Genomic DNA, 20336 nt, shown 5'->3' with positions numbered 1-20336 from the left:
TTTTGTTTTTGTCTCACCAAGACTGTTTTTACACCCACACACGGTCTGCTACATTGGTATCACTTTCGCTTTCGGGCATCGCCTCACTTGAAAGGTAAGGCTCCACATTTTTGTTTTTAGGTTTTTTTTGCCATTTTTAGGAGGCATTATTTTCTATTATCTACTTCATTACAGCTATTAACAGTTAGGTAAATTGAATTATTGACATTTATTTCAATCTAGTTTAACCCTGATTATAAAATTTAATGTTGTGTTTTAATAGAGCTTGGAACAAATTAAGCGATTTACACGTAAAATGCTATTAATTAAGCGAAAATAATCATGATACGAAAGCCACTACATAACAACGGCCGATGCTTGTTTTTCCAATGAAGGGAAGGTCAAAATGTGTCTTTGTGACAGTGAAGGGGCTCAGCGGCACCCACTGCTCGGTAGTGAAAAAAACTAGAGTGCCAGAAGTCAAGTCTCCACACACAAGCAGCTACAAAAGAAAAAAAACACCAGAAATAAGCTCGATTTTTCGCCAGTTAGTTTTTAACAAAGCAAGCGCTGCTAGGATGATTATAAAAGTCGCTGGTTCAACTCAGAAGAATGGAATGAAAATTGAAAAAATGCATCCCGTGGATGTTAATACGACAAGATCACTGATTTGATCCTTTTGCCGTCACTTAATCATGGGACATCGATGGGCGGGATAAACTCAGCTTTTTGCCAATGACTCGTCTCGTTTTGCTTTAGTGGAATAATGTACTCTCAACTCTGGATACGCACAGCTTTAACACTGTTTAAAGGACTGTAAAGCTGTGCGAATGAATGAAAAGCAAGCCGCATTGTAACCAGTGATAAGAATCTAATTTTAAACTAAAGTTGAGCACGTTGCTGCACATATTTTGTCAATGACATGTAAACACAACAGTACACATTTGCTCACTTCTTTTTTGACATTTTGGGGTAAGCTGAGCTTCCCTTGCAGTCTTAAAGCAATCGTCTCTGCTCCAGAACAAATTAATTTCACATCTTGAGGTACCACTGTATAGACCCTACTCACATGACGTCACAACCACGCCCCCGCGCCATATTGTCCATCAACTCGTCACTGTTGATGCATTACCGCTACGTAAATTCCTCCTATTATGGCGTGTTTTTCTGCTCGTTAACATTAATAATCAAAATGGTGAAGGCGTGTGTGGCGGTCGGTTGCAATAACAGAGAAGATAGACGGAGAGACTTGAAGTTCTACCGGATTCCGAGAGACCCGGAGAGGAGAGCGACATGGGCTGCTGCAATTCGACGAGAAAACTGGGCTCCAAACGATTACCACAGATTATGTAGTAGTCATTTTATATCTGGTAAAATGCATTTAATATATATTTAGAGGGTTTTGGGCTGACAACCACAATTAAGATCATTGCTAGTCTAATCGCCGACAACATACACTCAGACGTTGTGAATGAACTACCTGAAAATATATAATTATAAGGGGATAATAAGACAGTTGTCATACAATTAATTTACAATTTCACTATTGAGGTCAAAAGCCAAAAAATAAATTCAACTAGGGACAATCTGGAGTAGTGCTATCGCACTTCATATTATATATGTATGTAGTGAGAGTGCTATCGCTAAACCATATAAACATTAAAAGCCCTAGCTCCATTGACAAATGACATGAAATAAGTCACTTGACAGTGGATGTTAGCGAGAACAAAAGATTTTGAATTGAAAATTTCGTAACTCACCTTCCCGAGCACAAGATAGATTCCTGCCGAATTTTCGTGGACGAGGGCCTGTTTCACCCAACCAGCAATGAAGTATTTATAAGCCTCCAAGCTCTTAAAGTTTTTTCAAACTTTCGTGAGAATAGGCTGATTTTGTGTGGACAAGATAGTTGTAAATATCAGGGTAGCAGATGTCAGGCTTAGACGGCGAAGACAGCGGGTCGAAAAACATCGATTTAGGCATCAAATATGGATCTGGCGAATGGATAAACTGAAGCTTTTCCACATAACGCCTTTTATGCAACGCATCCAATGAGTTTACAGCGTCAGATAACGCCGGGGCTTTCATGAATTGCTCTATAACTTGCACGACTAATTGAAAACAATGAGAATAGGTCTAAAAAATACGGACAATATGGCGGCCGGATACAGCGACACGTCATTTTGTGACGTAGGTGAGTAGGGTCTATTGAGAACCTGGAGAGTAAATGGTTAATGGAGCCACTCAGGACCCCAGCCAGTGTAGGCACACATGTGCTAAAAATAAACAGCCACTGACAGTGGTGAAGCCCTGCGGCTGTATACAACAGAGAACAGTCCTCATTTATGATTTTTTTTTATATTTTATTAAGGAAGCACCTAGAGAACAAAGTGTAATGAATAGATTTCCTCAGTATTTTGTTCAATCCTGCATGCAAAGTGCCCCATTCTCCCATTATTGTATGAGCATGTCAGCAGATATGTCTTTTTTACAGACTAACCCAAAGCAGTAGAGTAGCTAAAAAAATTAAACAAGAGTAGTGTTATTTCAATACTCACGTAAAAGTAGTTCGAGTAAGCAAAGCAAAAAAGTCTTTGGTGAAAAGGATACTCAAGTAATAAGTAACAGCTTACAATGTCAGCTGTTTTTTAAACAATGGTATTTTTTCTTCTCAGCACAACATCATCTATATGAACTGTTATTATTATACTATACTATAATCGATGCAATGACCATCATCGTCTCATTGGTGAAACTGGGGAGCCACTGCGGGCATTCCTGGCTGAAATAAAGTAAAATCTAATATGTAGAATAAAGAGGAAAAATGTAATAACCCTAATAAAGCCCAAAGTAGCGGATTAGGAGCAGTGTTTCTTCTTCACAAATCTACACAAGTAAAAGTAAAAAGTATGGTGAATATTGTTACCAGCCCTCCCAGTCAAGATGGATGAAACAATCAAACAAAATCTCCTTCAGGGTTTCTAAAAAAGTGATTTAATGCTTTTTAATTCCACTTTAAACAAATTTAATGCTCATGCCCAACTTCAGATAGTTTCACACACTCAAATTGTAAGTACAGTTGTCTGAAAATGACTTTTTAACCGATAACTAATATCCCAATATTGTCCAACTCCAAAAATCAGATGCCGATATATGAGGTCGTGGACTTCACATATGGCTAATTGTATTGTGATGCCCCATTGGATACTTTAATAATGATAAATGTTCAAGGTTTTCTAATAAAAATTCTGTGAAAAATAAGGGAACAACTTCAACTGAAGTTATGGGAAAAGTGCCTATATTGCACCACTATATTTATTGTTGAAATAAAAATAGTGGAAACATCAGTTTTTTGGGTCAAGTGAATGTGTAAAATGCCAATAAGGCACTGCCATATGACATATGGCTCACACAGTGCTTCTGGCTCCAAATAACAACAAAGGCACACAGCTTCAGTGCAGTGAATGAGGTATGTAATGAGTTTATAATTCATTATTTTTCATTCATTGATTGTTCATTTCATTTTTGCACCATGAATGCTAATTGTATGGTCTCTATGCATGCTCCTTTTGTGACATTTTAACAGCAGGGCGGAAAACGAAAACTGGTATTTGTTATGTGGCAAAATGGATTTTGGCATGTGGCATTTTATTTTTGCCATATGGCAAAATGTATTTTAGCATGTGGCCTTTATTATGCTGTGATGGTAAGTGTATGGTCAAAAATCACAGCCACACGTTTTTCTGCAATTCGAAATGAATGGAAAATTTGGACGTTCATAGCCGTCAATGGCATAGCCTGATTTGAGTGCCATTTGAATGTCAATGCGCTGTAATGGTAAGTGTATGGTCAAAAATCACAGCCACACATGTTTTTCTGCCATTTAAAATGAATGGAAATTTTGGACGTGCTTAGCCGTCAATGGCATAGACGTGCATGGCCTGCAAAAATGCCATACACCAAATGAAATACCAAGTAGTTAAAAAAAAAAAAAAAATGCACTATACCAAAATCCATACGCCATCCATTCGCCACATACCCCCCAAAAAATTCCATATGCCAAAATCTATTTTGCCACATACATAAAAAATGCCAAATACCAAAATCCATTTTGCCACATGCCCAAAAAAATGCCACATGGCAAAAAAAAACTACCACATGCCAAAATCCATTTTGCCACATACCGACAAAAAAAGCCACATGGCATCAAAATGCCACCTGCCAAAATCCATTTTGCCACACACCAAAAAAATCCCACATTACCAAATCCATTTTGCCACACACCAAAAAAATGCCACATGGTCAAAAATATGCCACATGCCAAAATACATTTTGCCACATGGCAAAAAAAAAAAAAAAAAAAAGCCACATGCCAAAATACATTTTGCCACATACCAAATACCACTTTTCGTTATTGTGGTCTCTCCATTTTAATTTGCTTGATCAAAGTAAAATGGGCCCTTTGGCTCTATAAATATTGGGAAACAATGCTATACTCAACTTTTAAGGCACTGTCACAACATTCTGAGACAAGATGAAACTAAATAGCGAAACTGTTTTGTATTCAAAACAAATGCCGACCTTGATCAGCGTACTTGTTTATGATCTTTGCTGAGGTCATACGTCTGTCTCCAAGTGAACAACAAAGAAATGGATTACAAAAAGATTTACTGCGGTGGAAGACCAAGATAGAGGCAAACTGTCAGTTTTGTCCTTAACAATAAGTGCCGAGGAATCGATCATTTCATAATAAACAAAAACATTTGTTTCTAATCATAGAACATCTTCAAAAACGCTTCAAATTAATTAGAATGAGCACCACGTTGTATTTTTATGCTTTTTGCAAATGTAAATTCAAACAAACACTCGTTTATTAATGACTCCCACACTGTCAAAGACGCATGAGTTTGGATGCCTGTGCACTACACATTAATATGAGTGACTTACAGTAACAGGCTTGTTCTTTACTTTCTTTTCACTATAGCAACCCAACGTCCTCCAATTTACGAGGCCCTAAAAGGGCCATTAAACCATCTCTAAGTTATCCAAATATCATAAATAAAAAGGGTCTTTTTTCAGTTTTACGTGACAAAACATATTTTAAAACATCATTCATACTGAAATTTTACTGTTTTATACATTTATAGCACCACAATCCAAGTAGGTTATTATTAGGATATATATTTAGAATTGACACAAAGTGACATTGCAGTGGCGATAAACACTTCTCTTCAATCTAAAGGAGCACAACTGCCAACAGATCACAACGCAAATGATTTAATCTTGCAACCACTAAGACTCCAGACACTTTGTGAAGACAGTTATGTCACTACATAGGATTCACAAACTAACACAAATGTGAAAATGTTACTCAAGTGATTGCTCCTAATGCTTACCTCAAAATCATATTCCCATTTGCCAACATACTGCGTGAAAGAAGCATAGGAAAACACAACTGCTCCAGTGAAACGTGTGTGCTCAAAAAAACTGACACACAGTACCACCTGCTGGTCAAATCCCCAGGAAAGCAGATTTTGAACCTCCAGTATTAACAGGAAAAAGATCCTATTTCTTACCTCGGCATCATACTGAAACATCTGATTGCCCTTCATGTGGTGACACTTGAGCATAACGACAGGTCCGTTGAGGCGGGAGACGTCCAAACAGAGGTCATCCGTCCGAATTTCTTTGTCTGCCGTGTATGAGAACACCTGCAATCAAGTCAGTTGTCACGTAAAATATATATGGCAGACAACACAGACAAGCTGAAAAAGAAGTTTCTGTTCTTGCACTCCTCTTTAAAAGAAACTTGCTGTAGTTTAAGCCCAAACAACTGTTGTGTTTGATAGAACAATATGTCTATATGCTGCCATAGCAGATTCATGGCGCATTAAGCCCCCGAACTAGTTTTAATTTTTCCGTTTTACCTTGAAAACCCCGTTTACAGATGTTGCGCAACCGTTTTTGTTTCAACCCAGCCATAAAACGAAAGTAGTTACTCATACTTATTATTGAAAATGTCTGTCGTTTTTATCTTAAAATCATTAATTGATGTCTCATATTTCGTTTAAAAAAAAAAAAACGACTTTAAAAAATTATTCACTCACATATTTTAAACTTTTAAACAAATTATGTCACAATGAAAAAAATGGCGTCTGTAAAAAAGTCACGGGTATCTACCTCATAAACTATTGCTTAAAGTGATCCTCTACCTTAAATACATGTAGGCTCTAATAAACCACAATTGTTCTCTTGTACTAAAATATGTTGTTAGAAACACATAAAATGTTAAATCAATGGCAATATTTTATAATATTTAGTCCATATTTTGACCGTTAGTTGGCGCCATGGTTTGCGGGCTCGCAATGCCACGATGTGCTGCTTTTGGATGCAATTTCCAGTCAAATGGAAACAAAGGGAGTGAAGTGAGTGGTCAAGGTGGAATTATTATTAGTGAATAAATGTCCATAAGTGGAAGCTTCTCCCCCTTTTTGGTCCCTGTATGCACGTATCCTACCCACCACGCGTTACAACTGGCGCCCGAACATTTTTCCTGGAGCCTCAGTCAAGTAAGGGATCCGTCTATTTTCGAATTCCGACGGTCCCACCGCGTCTGCAATATTGGTTTCAGATCTGTCCATTTTTTTGAGTCGTCGGTCCCCAGCGGCTTTTCGGATCAGTCTATTTTGTGGAATCGACGGCATGATCGCGGCTGCGACATTGCCATGGGATCGGTCTAATTCCTGGATCTTCGAGTGAGTAAAAAACGCGGATTTGGATTACTATTGCTATCTTTTTTGTTGATTATTCTTCGTGGGAGTTTTTTCCCAATTCATACTAAATAATTAAAGCACTATGGCACGCTACAGTGACGACAGTGACTCTGACGTGGACCTTACAACAATGTTGGAGTTCGTCAGGGAACGCGTGTTTGCGTACTGCTGAGCTCCCGAGTGAAGAGTGGTCAAGGTGGAAATATTATTTTTTTGTGAATAAATGTGCATAAGTGGCAGCTTCTCCCCTTTTTGGTACTTTTATACATGTATCCTAGCTACCACGCGTTACAATGTACAAGTAATGGATTACACAAGGTGTGCTCTTTGGCCTGTACTGTATGTAAAGCACACGACAGCTCTGGATGCTAACAATCTACATAATTATATTGGGATAAGTGTGAAAACGCAATATGCTTACTTGAATATCTGCTAATAAAACCGGACAGCATACACTCTCGCTCCCAACCGGAGTTCCGAACAGCACTCTCTCGCATCACCAGTTTTGTCCAACTTTTGTCTTATCAAGTATTTGCTGCACGCATTTTTCCCTGAAGCTCGTTTTGTGAACGACCGACAGTGCTGTCCTGCTCCTCACTTTTCAGATCTGGTTCAAATAGGAAGGGTAGAACTGACGACATGTTGGAAAAGCTAACGAGTGACACGCTGGAATTTCGGCAACGGGACCGGTGACGTCATGCACTGCGACGTAACAAGAATGACGACCTATCACTTAAAATAATTTTACAAACTTTATTAAAATAAAAATATTAAGGGGGTTTTGATATCAAATTATTATAACACATACTAACATTTATCTTTTAAGAATTACTTGTCTTAAAAATAGAGGATCCCTTTAATTGTTTTTTTTTTTTTTTTTTTGTTACCGCCGCATTGTCTCCGATATGTTAGATGATAAATATCGATCCAAACAAAGAAAATTTGAAAAAAAAAAAGGTTTAAAAGAGTAAATACATGAAAAAGAACATCTTGACCACTCCTTGATGTCTGTGAGTTCTGCATCGCGACCCTTGTTATATTGCCATGTTTCACCCATAAAATCCCCCAAAAATCCAGCTGTGGCCATTCACAGCTGTGTCTTGACACTCAGTGATACATGCTAAATGGAGTTTTTGGGTCGAAACAAGGTAAGTACGCGATAATATCTCATTTAGTCATGGAGTCTGTAATTCTGCTCTTGCGTGCTCCAGATAGGGTTTTGCTGTTTAAAAAACATTTTATTTTTTTTTTTAAATGCCCTCCTGTTCAAAAATTTTCTTCCCCTAGAAATGGAGATTTTAAGCTTTCAATGACGTATCACACATGCATATTGGAGAATTTTGAAATTTGGCCAAATTGGGTGTCTCAGAGCGGAACTTCCAGTCACCTGAGTGTTTTCCGCCATATTTGTTGTTATTCCAAAAACATGCATGTTGGATTGAGTGGCAAGTAGGGTTTCAGCCACAACATATTTTGAGAGAAAGTTTTTCTACTGATGGACTAATCAGTAATTGGATGAAGTTAAAATTGATTTTGCATTGTTACACGTGGACAAAATTGTTGATATCGCCTCGTTAATGAAATAAAGTCACTGAAATCACTTGAAACTTAGTAAAGTAACTATATAGGTCCTTCTCAAAAAATAGCACACTGTGATGAAGTTCATTATTTTCTGTAATGTGCTGATAAACATTAGACTTTCATATATTTTAGATTCAACACACAACTGAAGTAGTTCAAGCCTTTTATTGTTTTAATATTGATGATTTTGGCAAAAAAGTCTAGAAAAACCAAAAATACCTATCTCAAAAAATTAGCATTTTTCATCCGACCAATACAAAGTGTTTTTAAGACAAAAAAATTCAACCTTCAATTAATTATATCACCTATGCACTCAATACTCAGTCGGGAATCCTTTTGCAGAATTGACTGCTTAAATGCGGCGTGGCATGGAGGCAATCAGCCTGTAGCACTGCTGAGGTGTTATGGAGGCCCAGGATGCTTCGATAGCGTCCTTAAGCTCATCCACAGTGTTGGGTCTGGTGTCTCTCAACTTCTTCACAATATCCCACAGATTCTCTATGGGGTTCAGTTCAGGAGAGTTGGCAGGCCAATTAAGCACAGTAATGCCATGGTCAGTAAACCATTTACCAGTGGTTTTGGCATTGTGAGCAGGTGCCAGGTCGTTCTGAAAAATGAAATCTTCATCTTCATAAAGCTTTTCAGCAGGTGGAAGCATGAAGTGCTCCAAAATCTCCTGAAAGCTAGCTGCATTGACCCTGCCCTTGATAAAACACAGTAGTCCAACACCAGCAGCTGACATGGCACCCCAGACCATCACTGACTGTGGGTACTTGACACTGGACTTCGGAGGCATTTTGGCATTTCCTTCTCCCCAGTCTTCCTCCAAACTTGATTTCCGAATGACATGCATAATTTGCTTTCATCTGAAAAAAGTGCTTTGGACAACTGAGCAACAGTCCAGTGCTGCTTCTCTGTAGCCCAGGTCAGGCGCTTCTGCCACTGTTTCAGGTTCAAAAGTGGCTTGGCCTGGGGAATACGGCACCTGTAGCCCATTCCAGCACCTGTAGCCCATTCCAGCACACACCAGTGCACGGTGGCTCTGGATGTTTCTACTCCAGACTCAGTCCACTGTTTCTGCAGGTCCCCCAAGTTCTGGAATCGGCCCTTCTCCACATTCTTTTTCAGGGTGCGGTCACCTCTTCTAGTTGTGCAGCGTTTCCTGCCACAATTTTTCCTTCCCACAGACTTCGCTCTGAGGTGCTTTGATACAGCACTCTAAGAACAGCCTATTCTCTCAGAAATTTCTTTCTGTGTCTTAGCCTCTTGCTTGAGGGTGTCCATGATAGGGTGTCCCTGATGGCCTTCTGGACAGCAGTCAGGTCGGCAGTCTTGCCCATGATTGCGGTTTTGAGTAATGAACCAGGCTGGGAGTTTTTAAAAGCCTCAGGAATCTTTCGCAGGTGTTTTGAGTTAATTCGTTGATTCAGATGATTAGGTTCGTAGCTTCTTTAGAGTACCTTTTCATGATATGATGATTTTGATTTTTTTTAGATAGGGATTTTTGGTTTTTCTTGACTTTTTGCCAAAATCATCAATATTAAAACAACAAAAGGCTTGAACTACTTCAGTTGTGTGTAATGAATCTAAAATATCTGAAAGTCTAATGTTTATCAATACATTACAGGAAAAAAATGAACTTTATCACAATATGCAATTTTTTTTAGAAGGAACTGTATAATGTAAAAAATTGAGAAAATTAAACAATCAAACTAAGCCATGTCTTTTGAATTTTCGTTAAACAGAATTCCTATATATGAACAGTATACAGGCACGGAGAAAAGTGATAACGTAATATTTTATTGAACAACTTTTTAAAGGTAATCACTGCAGTCAAATGAAATGTTTTTCAAATGAGTGTTCAAACAACATATTGTGCAAGCCTAATTGTTATCCTTTTGGAAGATCCATAATCTGTGACTGAGACCAGGCTTTCTGACACTAGGCAGCACATTTCTCAATAAAATGCCTTGATAGTCTTGAGATTTCATTATACGTTTCACAGGTTCAAAAAATCGGACAAACAGGAAAGGCAGCCTGAGAATAACAAAACGTCCTTCATGATTCACAGTAAGGACCGTGTTCTTTTCTTGGTATTCATTTTTAGCGTCTACGAACATAGGGTTGATTTGCCTTACCAAAAAGCTCCAGTTGTCTTATCCGTCCAAAGGACATTCTGCGAGAAGCTTTGTGGCATGTTAAGACACATTTTCACAAATTCTAGTTTATTATTATTATTACATATTTTTATTATTGCTTAATTCGGATTTATATCAAACTTTAGATACTAAAATGAATCAAACCAAGAAAAGTTGAGTCCTGCTGAGGGGTCAAAATTGTTCATTTTTTGGGGGATCCACATCAATATTCACATTTTTCTCTCACCTGGTTTCCACCCATGCCGTGGCAGTTGAAGAAGCCAACTTTCTCGTTTTCTTTTCGTCCCATGTTGTCTACACATTGGTTGGTCTCAATATTCCTGATCTGTCCACATCAAACACATTTATAGGTCACTGCTGAAGCTGTACGCAGACAAAAATGATAAGTTCCACAGTTAGTCATTACTTTAAACTTTTATGAATAATGAGAACAGTTCTGGATGCTGTAATACTCGCACTGGCAGATGTATTCTTCCATCCGTGATGGGAAAAGAGATCATCTAGAGTGTCATCAAGGCATATTATTCCAAAGTGAGACTTTAAAACGGAGACAGATAAGTGGTGTGATAAAATCATGATGAATGTATTTAATACTTTACATCTTCTGGCAGCAACAGCAGCCCAGTTTGCCTGAAAATCTATTTTACCTCAGCTGAGCAATGCTCGCAAAAAACACAGTATCTGACTTGCTGTCATTAACTCATTCACTCCCAGCCATTTTCACCGGTGCAACCCCCTTCACTCTCGGCCGTTTTACTGGATTTTGACTGATTTTGCAAGGCCCACGTTCTATTGCTATATAAATATGGAACCCACCAAAAGAAAGATTAGACTCTCTTCTTTCAGCAGGAAAAAGTTAGTTCATATATTTTTCCATTCTTTAGAAATCAGCATTAGAAAATAGCGTAGTTTGAGTAATTTTCCAATTTCTGATGAAAAAACAGAAATTGAGCTTTTTGTGAAAGCATACATTTCAAACATAAATTTGACTTTAACACAGCTATTTTTTGCTTTAGTTACATCCCAAACATCTGAATAATGTTTTCCTTTTACAAAATAACAAGACAAATACAGTTTTTGATAGCAAAATAACAATTTAGTTACACATAACTAACTGAGAGATGACGCTGTTGTGGCTGTGACAGCCGGGGTAAACTTTTCTCTCATCGCCGCCTGTCTCATAAAGATGGGAGTTTTTTGAGACTTTCTTTTGTGGTGACCACTGCCTCGTGGCAGAGTTCGCCTGGGGAACTTGTGTTCCTGGGGGGGAACTGGTTTGGCCGTGCAGGACACTGGAGGGTGCGAGGGACGCAAGCGGCCGAGCACGGTGGTGCGGGCTCTGCTTGGCGAGCAGCACAGACTCAACGGCATCGTCCAGTGCACTGCTGGTCCCGGTCGTTCTGCTCGTTCGTCCAACGCCTGGCATCCCGGGCATCCTCCCGGTTGTTCTGCTCGGTCGTCCGCCGCCTGGCATCCTGGAAGTCCATTCGGTCGTCTTCCGCCGGCGCCCCGGCCGTGCGCCCCGCGCATTCGTTCCGTTGAATCGGGTTGCGAGTCTTATCAAATGCACTACTGCCCTCCAGTGGCCAGTTTCATTTCTTTAAAATGGATTTTCAGCACTGTGCTTTGGAACTAAGTAGAATGAGAACCCAGAGATGTCTCTTGGAAAAAAAAAAACGTAAAAGACGTATAAATACGTCTTTGGGACACTGAAACAATTAAAAATAGAACGTATTTATACGTTTCTGGGAGCAAATGAGTTAATGTCAATCAAAAGCTAGACGCCAGGGAGGGTGGTTGCTAGGCTAAAGTGGCTATGACATTAGTTCCTCCACAAAAGCTTGACTGGTTTACATATATGTCAATCAAAAGATAAATCCAATTGCAAGGAAGGATAGACTGGCTAACATTTTCTTTTCCAAAAGAGAACACAATCCACTGAAACTATCTTGGAGATCTACCAGTCCATCTCAATCATGTGTTGGACACCTCTTCTATAACATTTTAGCAGACACTAGTTGGAATCTTTGGGGAATTGAGGCTGATTACTGACCTGGACATTTTGTTTTAGTTTTATTTCCTCAGTTTGCTCCTGAACTTATTCCATTTAGTCCTTATGACATGACTCAGTTCGCTACCCTGGCTTTTTTACTTTATTCCTACAAATACAAATATTAGCTCTACATATGTAGTGTGAGAAATGCTCTGTGCCGCATCTTTACATCGCCAACTCACCGTGCACGTTGAGGTTGCCAACTCCCTGAATAAAAAAATAATGGACAACTCATTGGTAGAGATGGGCGGCATGATAACCGGCACCCTTTAGCAGAGGTGGGTAGCAACTCGGAGTGGGAACCTCTTGGTACCTCACGATATGATACGATTTGCGATACAAAGCTTACGGTAACGATGATCTCACAATATGGCGATACAACGATTATCGATACATTGGTCAGAAAACCATTCCACACTATTCTGCAAAACAACTAATAAACAGAAAAACAAGCTTCTGTTGTGAATTGGGATGAGTTTACAACTAGTAGACATCCAATCCCTCCCACTACAAACGGATTGAATGTCTATGGCCATCAGTGGCACCCAATGCTAGGCAACGAGGTAATTTTGGGGCATTTCAGATCATTACCTAATTGATTTTCAGTCACTTCCTGTTTATTGTGTGGCATTTTATGAGTCACTTCCTGTTGATGTTGGGTTACAGAACAGGAAGTGGCCATGGAATCTCCCAAAGGAAGAGGCAGTGACTCTAACGCAACAGGAAGCGACCTGTAAATGCCCTAAAATGAACAGAAATTGACCTGTAAATGGCCTGAAAATCAGAAAGAGCGACTGTGAATGCTCTGGTTTCGAATAAATAAACGTTCGTTCGACCCTCCCAATCTAAATGGATTGGGCGTCGAGCGCCTTCAATGGCAACCATAGAGTTAACCAAAACACTATTATGGTGGAAGATTTTGGTAGCAACTTGTTGGTTCCTTTTTATTTTATTTTTTAGATATTGACACCTTTTTAAAACGATATCTCGATTCTTGGCAGGAGCATATCGGCAGTTTTTGGGATACAAAGTATCACGATATGTCACACTTTCGATATTTTGTCACACACCTAGTAGTTAGGCGTTACATTTACTGCGTTACGTTTACTTATGTAACTTTATGAGAAAAATGTACTTCTTAGACTAGTTTTACAACACAATACTTTTTACTTTTACTTGAGTAGATTTGTGAAGAAGAAACACTACTCTTACTCCGTTACTTTGGGCTACACTAGTTGTTACATTTTTCCTCTTTTTTCTACATATTGACTATTTTTGCCAGAGACGCCGACAATAGCGCTACGCCACTACCAGTTTCACCAAGAAGATGTCGCAATAATAAATCCATGACTCCATTATAACATTCAGAAGTAAGAATGTTTTTTCTTCAATAGAGGGCACTCATGCTCTTTGGATGGGTAATGGGTCAAAGTGTTCTGGTCTAAATGTAATGATTTTCCTGTCATCTATTTGGCATAGTACGGTCATGTCATCAGCTCAGAAACTCAGCAGGGATTCCCAACCATCGGGCCAGGGACGCGTACCAGTCCGTGGTGCATTTGCTACCGGGCCACAGAGAAATAATAAATACCCTAATTTTCGGACTATAAGCCGCTACTTTTTTCCCTCATTTGGAATCCTGTGGCTTATAGTCCAGTGCGGCTTATTTGATGATTTTTTTGGGTTAATAGGTAAAACTTTATTTGACAGCGGCATCATAAGACTGTCATAAGAACATCATAATTATGACATGACACTATCATGGGCACTACTGAACGCTTATGACAGATGTCAATATCAGGGATGTCCCGATCCAGGTTTTTGCACTTCCGATCCGACACCGATATTGTTTTGCACTTCCGATCCGATACCGATACTGGCCGATACCGGCCTAACTGAGCATGTATTAAAGTTTAAAGTTATTTAGCCTCCTTACTTAGTTGTCAGACTCATTTTGAAAAGGGTTTTAGTACTCTTGATAACAACTAGCCAGCTGAATTAGGTGAGTTTGAATAACACACAATGGTTGGTAACAAGAAACTGACCTGTTTATTCAGTGACAAACACAAAACATTCTAAATAACAAACAGAAATGGCATAGTCAGTCAGTAAAACGTGCAAATAATATTGTAAACTGTCAGTGGAAAATCCCACCAACTTCCCAAGCTATTAGATACTTTTAATGTTTCGTGCATTAGTTACAAAAATTGTATAAAAAGTCTCTCAGGTTTAAATAAAGGACTATTTCAGTATGAAGTTAACATTTTAAAACAGTAAATAAAGTACTCAAGTCCCCATTCTGTATCAGCAGCTTTAAACTACATTCAATTAATTTAATTTTGCGAATCAACTGTTAAAGTTGTTAAAATTGCTCCCGTTATTCCATAATTTCCCTTCTGTCTACTTTTGACATGTGAAAGTTTTAAAACTGTTTTGAAGATAAAGTTAAGTCAAGATTTTGCCGATTTAGGAGTATTTTAGATAAAAAGTTAATTACGTTCGCTTCGAAGGTTCACTACAACAGCCTACAAGGGAAGTCTCCTGCTTTAAGATGGCGGCTGTTTACTAACGTACGTAGTTTTCAATACATGTGTTGCAAACGGCGTCGAGTCTGTCATTTGCATCTAGTTCTATATACATATGATATCTGTTAGACAAGCATGATGTTTATGCTGCATTCCAGAGAGGTGGGAAATCGGATTTATCCCACTCGGATGGTACCAGTTCCGACCTCAAAGCGTTCCAAGCAAATGTAAACAACAATGATTGCTGATCGCGATGAAGTGTTTTTTTTTATTTTGGCCATCCAAAGACATTTTGACCTCCAGCGAACCTGCCTTCCTATAAGCGATCAAATAGTAGAAGAAAAACGACAGCTGCGTTACAGCCCACACTGTAAACTGCCTTTTTTTAGTTACATCCTTTGCTGATCGTCAATATAAAATCATAGCACAACAAAGATGATGTTGGACTTTTCCGGCCTCCGACTAGGAAAATATCATTGGAACGCCACTCGAATTGAGAGGTCCAAGTCGCGAAGTCGGAGAAAAAAATAACTACCCTGACTTCCAAGTTGTTTCAATCTGACGTCACTGGACAAAATGGCACTCAAGAAAACGTATTGAATGATAACACAATAATGAAGTGAATCAAGTTTATTTGAGATGCCATGCATTTTTTTTCTCCTACAGTGAATTATCTTTGTTGTCCATCCCAAGAGCATGAGTTGAGTGTTTAGAGCGCACACATGCAGGGATACAGATATTTTCTACCATCAAATTAAATTGGTCAGATCTCCGGTTTTCTGTGGTCTATCGATACCAAATAAACACTGGGGAGAGAGTCACTTTTGACTCATGTTGACGGCATTTTTTAGGGTGCTTTAAAGACGCTACGTTTTTGATCACTGTGGCTTAATCATAGGACTAGTGTGGGTTAATTTACAACGCTGAACATTTTGTGCGGTAGGAAAAAGCGCAAACATAACACTGAGGTAAACTTGTAAACAAAAATGTCTAAAACGAAGAAAAGACAACCCCTATGCCTCACTATTATTTTTGGTCATCCATCCTGGGACAAAGTGCGGCCCTTTTAAACTCAATACAAGACGCATACTTTTGTTTCTAAATACGGGACGATTCAGTTTTTCCGTTTGGCAACTGCATGTTCACAGTATCTTAATGTAAACATGCTTGGAGCAGTACCAACAGTACCTACTGTACATCCTACTATTTGTTTATCACACAAGTACAAGCCAAACACCAGCGGATGTTTGAATTCATCTCGTTTCTTTAACCCTTCCTTAGATGCCATTTGTCCCAGAGCAATAAATTAAGCAAAGATATGATTCACAGCATAGCGAGGCAGTGTATCAGTGGCATCGCGGGAGATCAGAGAACAAAAGAAGCTCATACTTCACCCAGCGAGTAATATCTTCTCGGGATCTGGGAGTCCGGGTAGATGTTCTCCAGATACCAAGAGAAGGGTCGGCACTTCAAGGCTGCGCGGAGGGCTTTGCGTGAGGAAACGTCCCCATAGTTCACGCGCATCACCCCTGCAGGCACAATTCAAAATTTGTGAGTTAGTACAAAGTCCGTTCTGAGATGCTGGCTGACTTTCAAGTTGCAAAACAATTTGACCCAAGGGAAATAAATATAAAGTGAGTTGATTCATTTTAGACTGAACTTTATTACACGCGACATGCTACTACTCTTTAAAGATAAAAGACATAATGGAGAGGGAACAAGCAAGTGTTTACACTGTACAGGGCAACACTGTCCGCTAGTAGTGTTTTACAGGTACGTATTTCTGGAAATAGTACAGCGATAGGAATTTTATCAGGGCAAAGGAGATTGTAAATCAATTAAGAGAAAAAGCCACTAACTCTTTAAGATCTCTAGCATCCCAATTGAATTCTTTTCACTCTCTCTGTCTGCGTTTGTTCAAAGCTTCACATGCTGCACATGATGGATAGCCTCTTTGATCCCAAAATTACCGGCGCAGCAAGGGAACCTCTAGAAAGGAGATAGTACTTTTAATAGCATCACAAGCTGCTGCTCCCAAACTCACACACAGTATTCCCATATCATTCTCCCTAAGCCCCAACTGGAAGCGGTTAGCGATTGAGGGCCCGGGCTGTGCAGAGAAGCTCATCCATCACAACAACCCCACCTGCTAGGGGGATGTGGAAAGGTCACAGTTTGCACTGTAAGATCCGACCGATTTTCTGACTATCCCTCCAAGGTTGACCGGTATCTAAAACATTTAAGCGGCGATTTCCGGCGGAGCCTGGCTGGAGGCTAATCACATTAGCGAGTGGACAGATGGAAAGGGTGAGCTTCTTGCTGTCTGCACGCTCAGATTGTTTTTTGTGTGTTTGTGAGTAAATTAGCTTTGTTGTGCCGGGACATAGTTTACCATCGTGGTCTGATATCATTTTGGAGCCATCAAATATTGAATCATTCTATCAAATAATCAGATAAAAAAATAATTTTGCATGATTAATTACAATAATATTCAAGCGAGGTGGACCTATTATTTTTCTCCACCTGGTCTCCATCCTGACTGTACCAACAGTGATTTTGAATGTACGTACAGTGGGGCAAATAAGTATTTAGTCAACCACCAATTGTGCAAGTTCTCCTATTTGAAAAGATTAGAGAGGCCTGTAATTGTCAACATGGGTAAACCTCAACCATGAGAGACAGAATGTGGAAAAAAAAAAACAGAAAATCACATTGTTTGATTTTTAAATAAGTTATTTCCAAATTAGAGTGGAAAATAAGTATTTGGTCACCTACAAACAAGCAAGATTTCTGGCTGTCAAAGAGGTCTAACTTCTTCTAACAAGGTCTAACGAAGCTCCACTCGTTACCTGTATTAATGCACCTGTTTTAACTCATTATCGGTATAAAAGACACCTGTCCACAACCTCCATCAGTCACACTCCAAACTCCACTATGGCCAAGACCAAAGAGCTGTCGAAGGACACCAGAGACAAAATTGTAGACCTCCACCAGGCTGGGAAGACTGAATCTGCAATAGGTAAAACGCTTGGTGTAAAGAAATCAACTGTGGGAGCAATTATTAGAAAATGGAAGACATACAAGACCACTGATAATCTCCCTCGATCTGGGGCTCCATGCAAGATCTCACCCCGTGGCCTCAAAATGACAACAAGAACGGTGAGCAAAAATAGTGAATGACCTACAAAGAGCTGGGACAACAGAAACAAAGGCTACTATCAGTAACACAATGCGCTGCCAGGGACTCAAATCCTGCACTGCCAGATGTGTCCCCCTGCTGAACCCAGTACACGTCCAAGCCTGTCTGTGGTTCGCTAGAGAGCATTTGGATGATCCAGAAGAAGACTGGGAGAATGTGTTATGGTCAGATGAAACCAAAATAGAACTTTTTGGTAGAAACACAGGTTCTCGTGTTTGGAGGACAAAGAATACTTAATTGCATCCGAAGAACACCATACCCACTGTGAAGCATGGGGGTTGAAACATCATGCTTTGGGGCTGTTTTTCTGCAAAGGGACAAGGACGACTGATCTGTGTAAAGGAAAGAATGAATGGGGCCATGTATCGAGAGATTTTGAGTGAAAATCTCCTTTCATCAGCAAGGGCATTGAAGATGAGACGTGGCTGGGTCTTTCAGCATGACAATGATCCCAAACACACAGCCAGGGCAATGAAGGAGTGGCTTCGTAAGAAGCATTTCAAGGTCCTGGAGTGGCCTAGCCAGTCTCCAGATCTAAAACCCATAGAAAATCTGTGGAGGGAGTTGAAAGTCTGTGTTGCCCTACGACAGCCCCAAAACATCACTGCTCTAGAGGAGATCTGCATGGAGGAACGGGCCAAAATACCAGCAACAGTATGTGAAAAGCTTGTGAAGAGTTACAGAAAACGTTTGGCCTCCAAAGTATTGAGATGAACTTTTGGTATTGACCAAACACTTATTTTCCACAATGATTTGCAAACAAATTCTTTAAAAATCAAACAATATGATTTTCTGGGGTTTTTTTCTACATTCTGTCTCTCATGGTTGAGGTTTACCCATGTTGACAATTACAGGCTTCTCTAATATTTTCAAGTGGGAGAACTTGCACAATTAGTGGTTGACTAAATACTCATTTGCCCCACTGTATATGAATGTAATGGGTTTGTGTATTTTTTGAATCCACGTACTGGTTATGTGCTTGTTTTGATCATGTTTGTCGCATCCTTCGTTTTTTTGTGAAATTAGCGCACGGAGGAAAAAGTTTGGAAAAATATTAATATAATATTGCATATTTGGGGCGTGACAATAAATGGATGGAGGGAGATATTTCTGCACAGTGTTTAGAAATAAAGTTAAAAAAAAACTATGAATAAAATAATAAAATGATAATAAAAAATCTGGGAATAGGACTACTGTACAACAGTGCAATAAAAATGTACAAAACGAGCAAGCCAGGAGGAGCTTCACAACAAGACACAATATTTTAATATGCAGTGACAGGTAAATAATATAAACTGTCTGAATGCTGTACAGAAGTGTAACAACATTGGTATAAAAGCATTGCGATACTTTTATACTAATAGGTTATCGGTATTTGTACTTGATATATCGTTTTACAGAGGTTGCTCTCAAAACTTTCCTCTAGTCCAAAGTTTTTCACTAGAATAGTGTCTATGTTAATGCATTGGCTGCCATTGACAGCGCTAGATGTCCAATTCATTTTGACTGCAAATGAATGAATATTCATTCACCCTTCCCACTCAAAATGAAATCAACGTCTAGCGCCATCAATGGCACACAAACATAGGCATTCAAACCCAGTCCTCAGTTTAAATCAAATGGGTGTGTATTGTTGTCAATGGCAGGCAGTGCCTAATGAAAGACACTCTGTTACAATAACATAGTGTTGGTGTCCATATATACAGAATTGGTGGACTGAAATATTCTCAGTCTGTGACACAAAGGTTTCTGGCAGATTGTATGTGACGGTACCAAAATATAAAAATGTATTCTTTTTTCAGTTAGAGATGCGTTTGTTTTTCTCTTTTAACTCATTTGCTCCCAAAAACATATAAATACGTTCTATTTTTGTTTCAGTGTCCCAAAAACGTAATTATACGTATTTTACGTTTTTTTTTTTTTTTTTTTTTTTTTTTTTTTACAAGAGGCATCTCTGGGTTCTGTTGCACCTAAACTGCAATGCACGATGCTCAAAACGCATTTTAAAGCAATAAAACTGGCCATTGGAGGGCAGTAGCACATTTTGTAAGTCTCGGGCCAAGAAAG

The 20336-nt window shown here is 39.2% G+C and overlaps 1 protein-coding gene across 6 annotated transcripts in view; it reads right to left on the bottom strand.

The window, feature by feature from the left end:
* The window catches only part of galnt13 (UDP-N-acetyl-alpha-D-galactosamine:polypeptide N-acetylgalactosaminyltransferase 13), a 95261-nt gene that overhangs the window by 36468 nt on the left and 38457 nt on the right, over positions 1 to 20336 (bottom strand). For 3 of the 6 annotated variants that reach the window (XM_057852394.1, XM_057852396.1, XM_057852398.1), the window contains exons 9-12: positions 16460 to 16599; positions 10719 to 10817; positions 5556 to 5690; positions 5376 to 5405 (exon numbers count right to left, since the gene is read on the bottom strand). In XM_057852394.1, the coding sequence (XP_057708377.1) occupies positions 5376 to 5405; positions 5556 to 5690; positions 10719 to 10817; positions 16460 to 16599 (404 nt within the window). The remainder of the gene's footprint in view (positions 1 to 5375; positions 5406 to 5555; positions 5691 to 10718; positions 10818 to 16459; positions 16600 to 20336) is intronic. The other 3 variants (XM_057852395.1, XM_057852400.1, XM_057852399.1) reach the window with 1 other exon arrangement.

This window comes from Corythoichthys intestinalis, chromosome 12 (genome assembly GCF_030265065.1).
Source record: "Corythoichthys intestinalis isolate RoL2023-P3 chromosome 12, ASM3026506v1, whole genome shotgun sequence".
Classification (NCBI taxonomy): domain Eukaryota; kingdom Metazoa; phylum Chordata; class Actinopteri; order Syngnathiformes; family Syngnathidae; genus Corythoichthys; species Corythoichthys intestinalis.
This window is presented reverse-complemented; position numbering and strand designations above follow the sequence as displayed.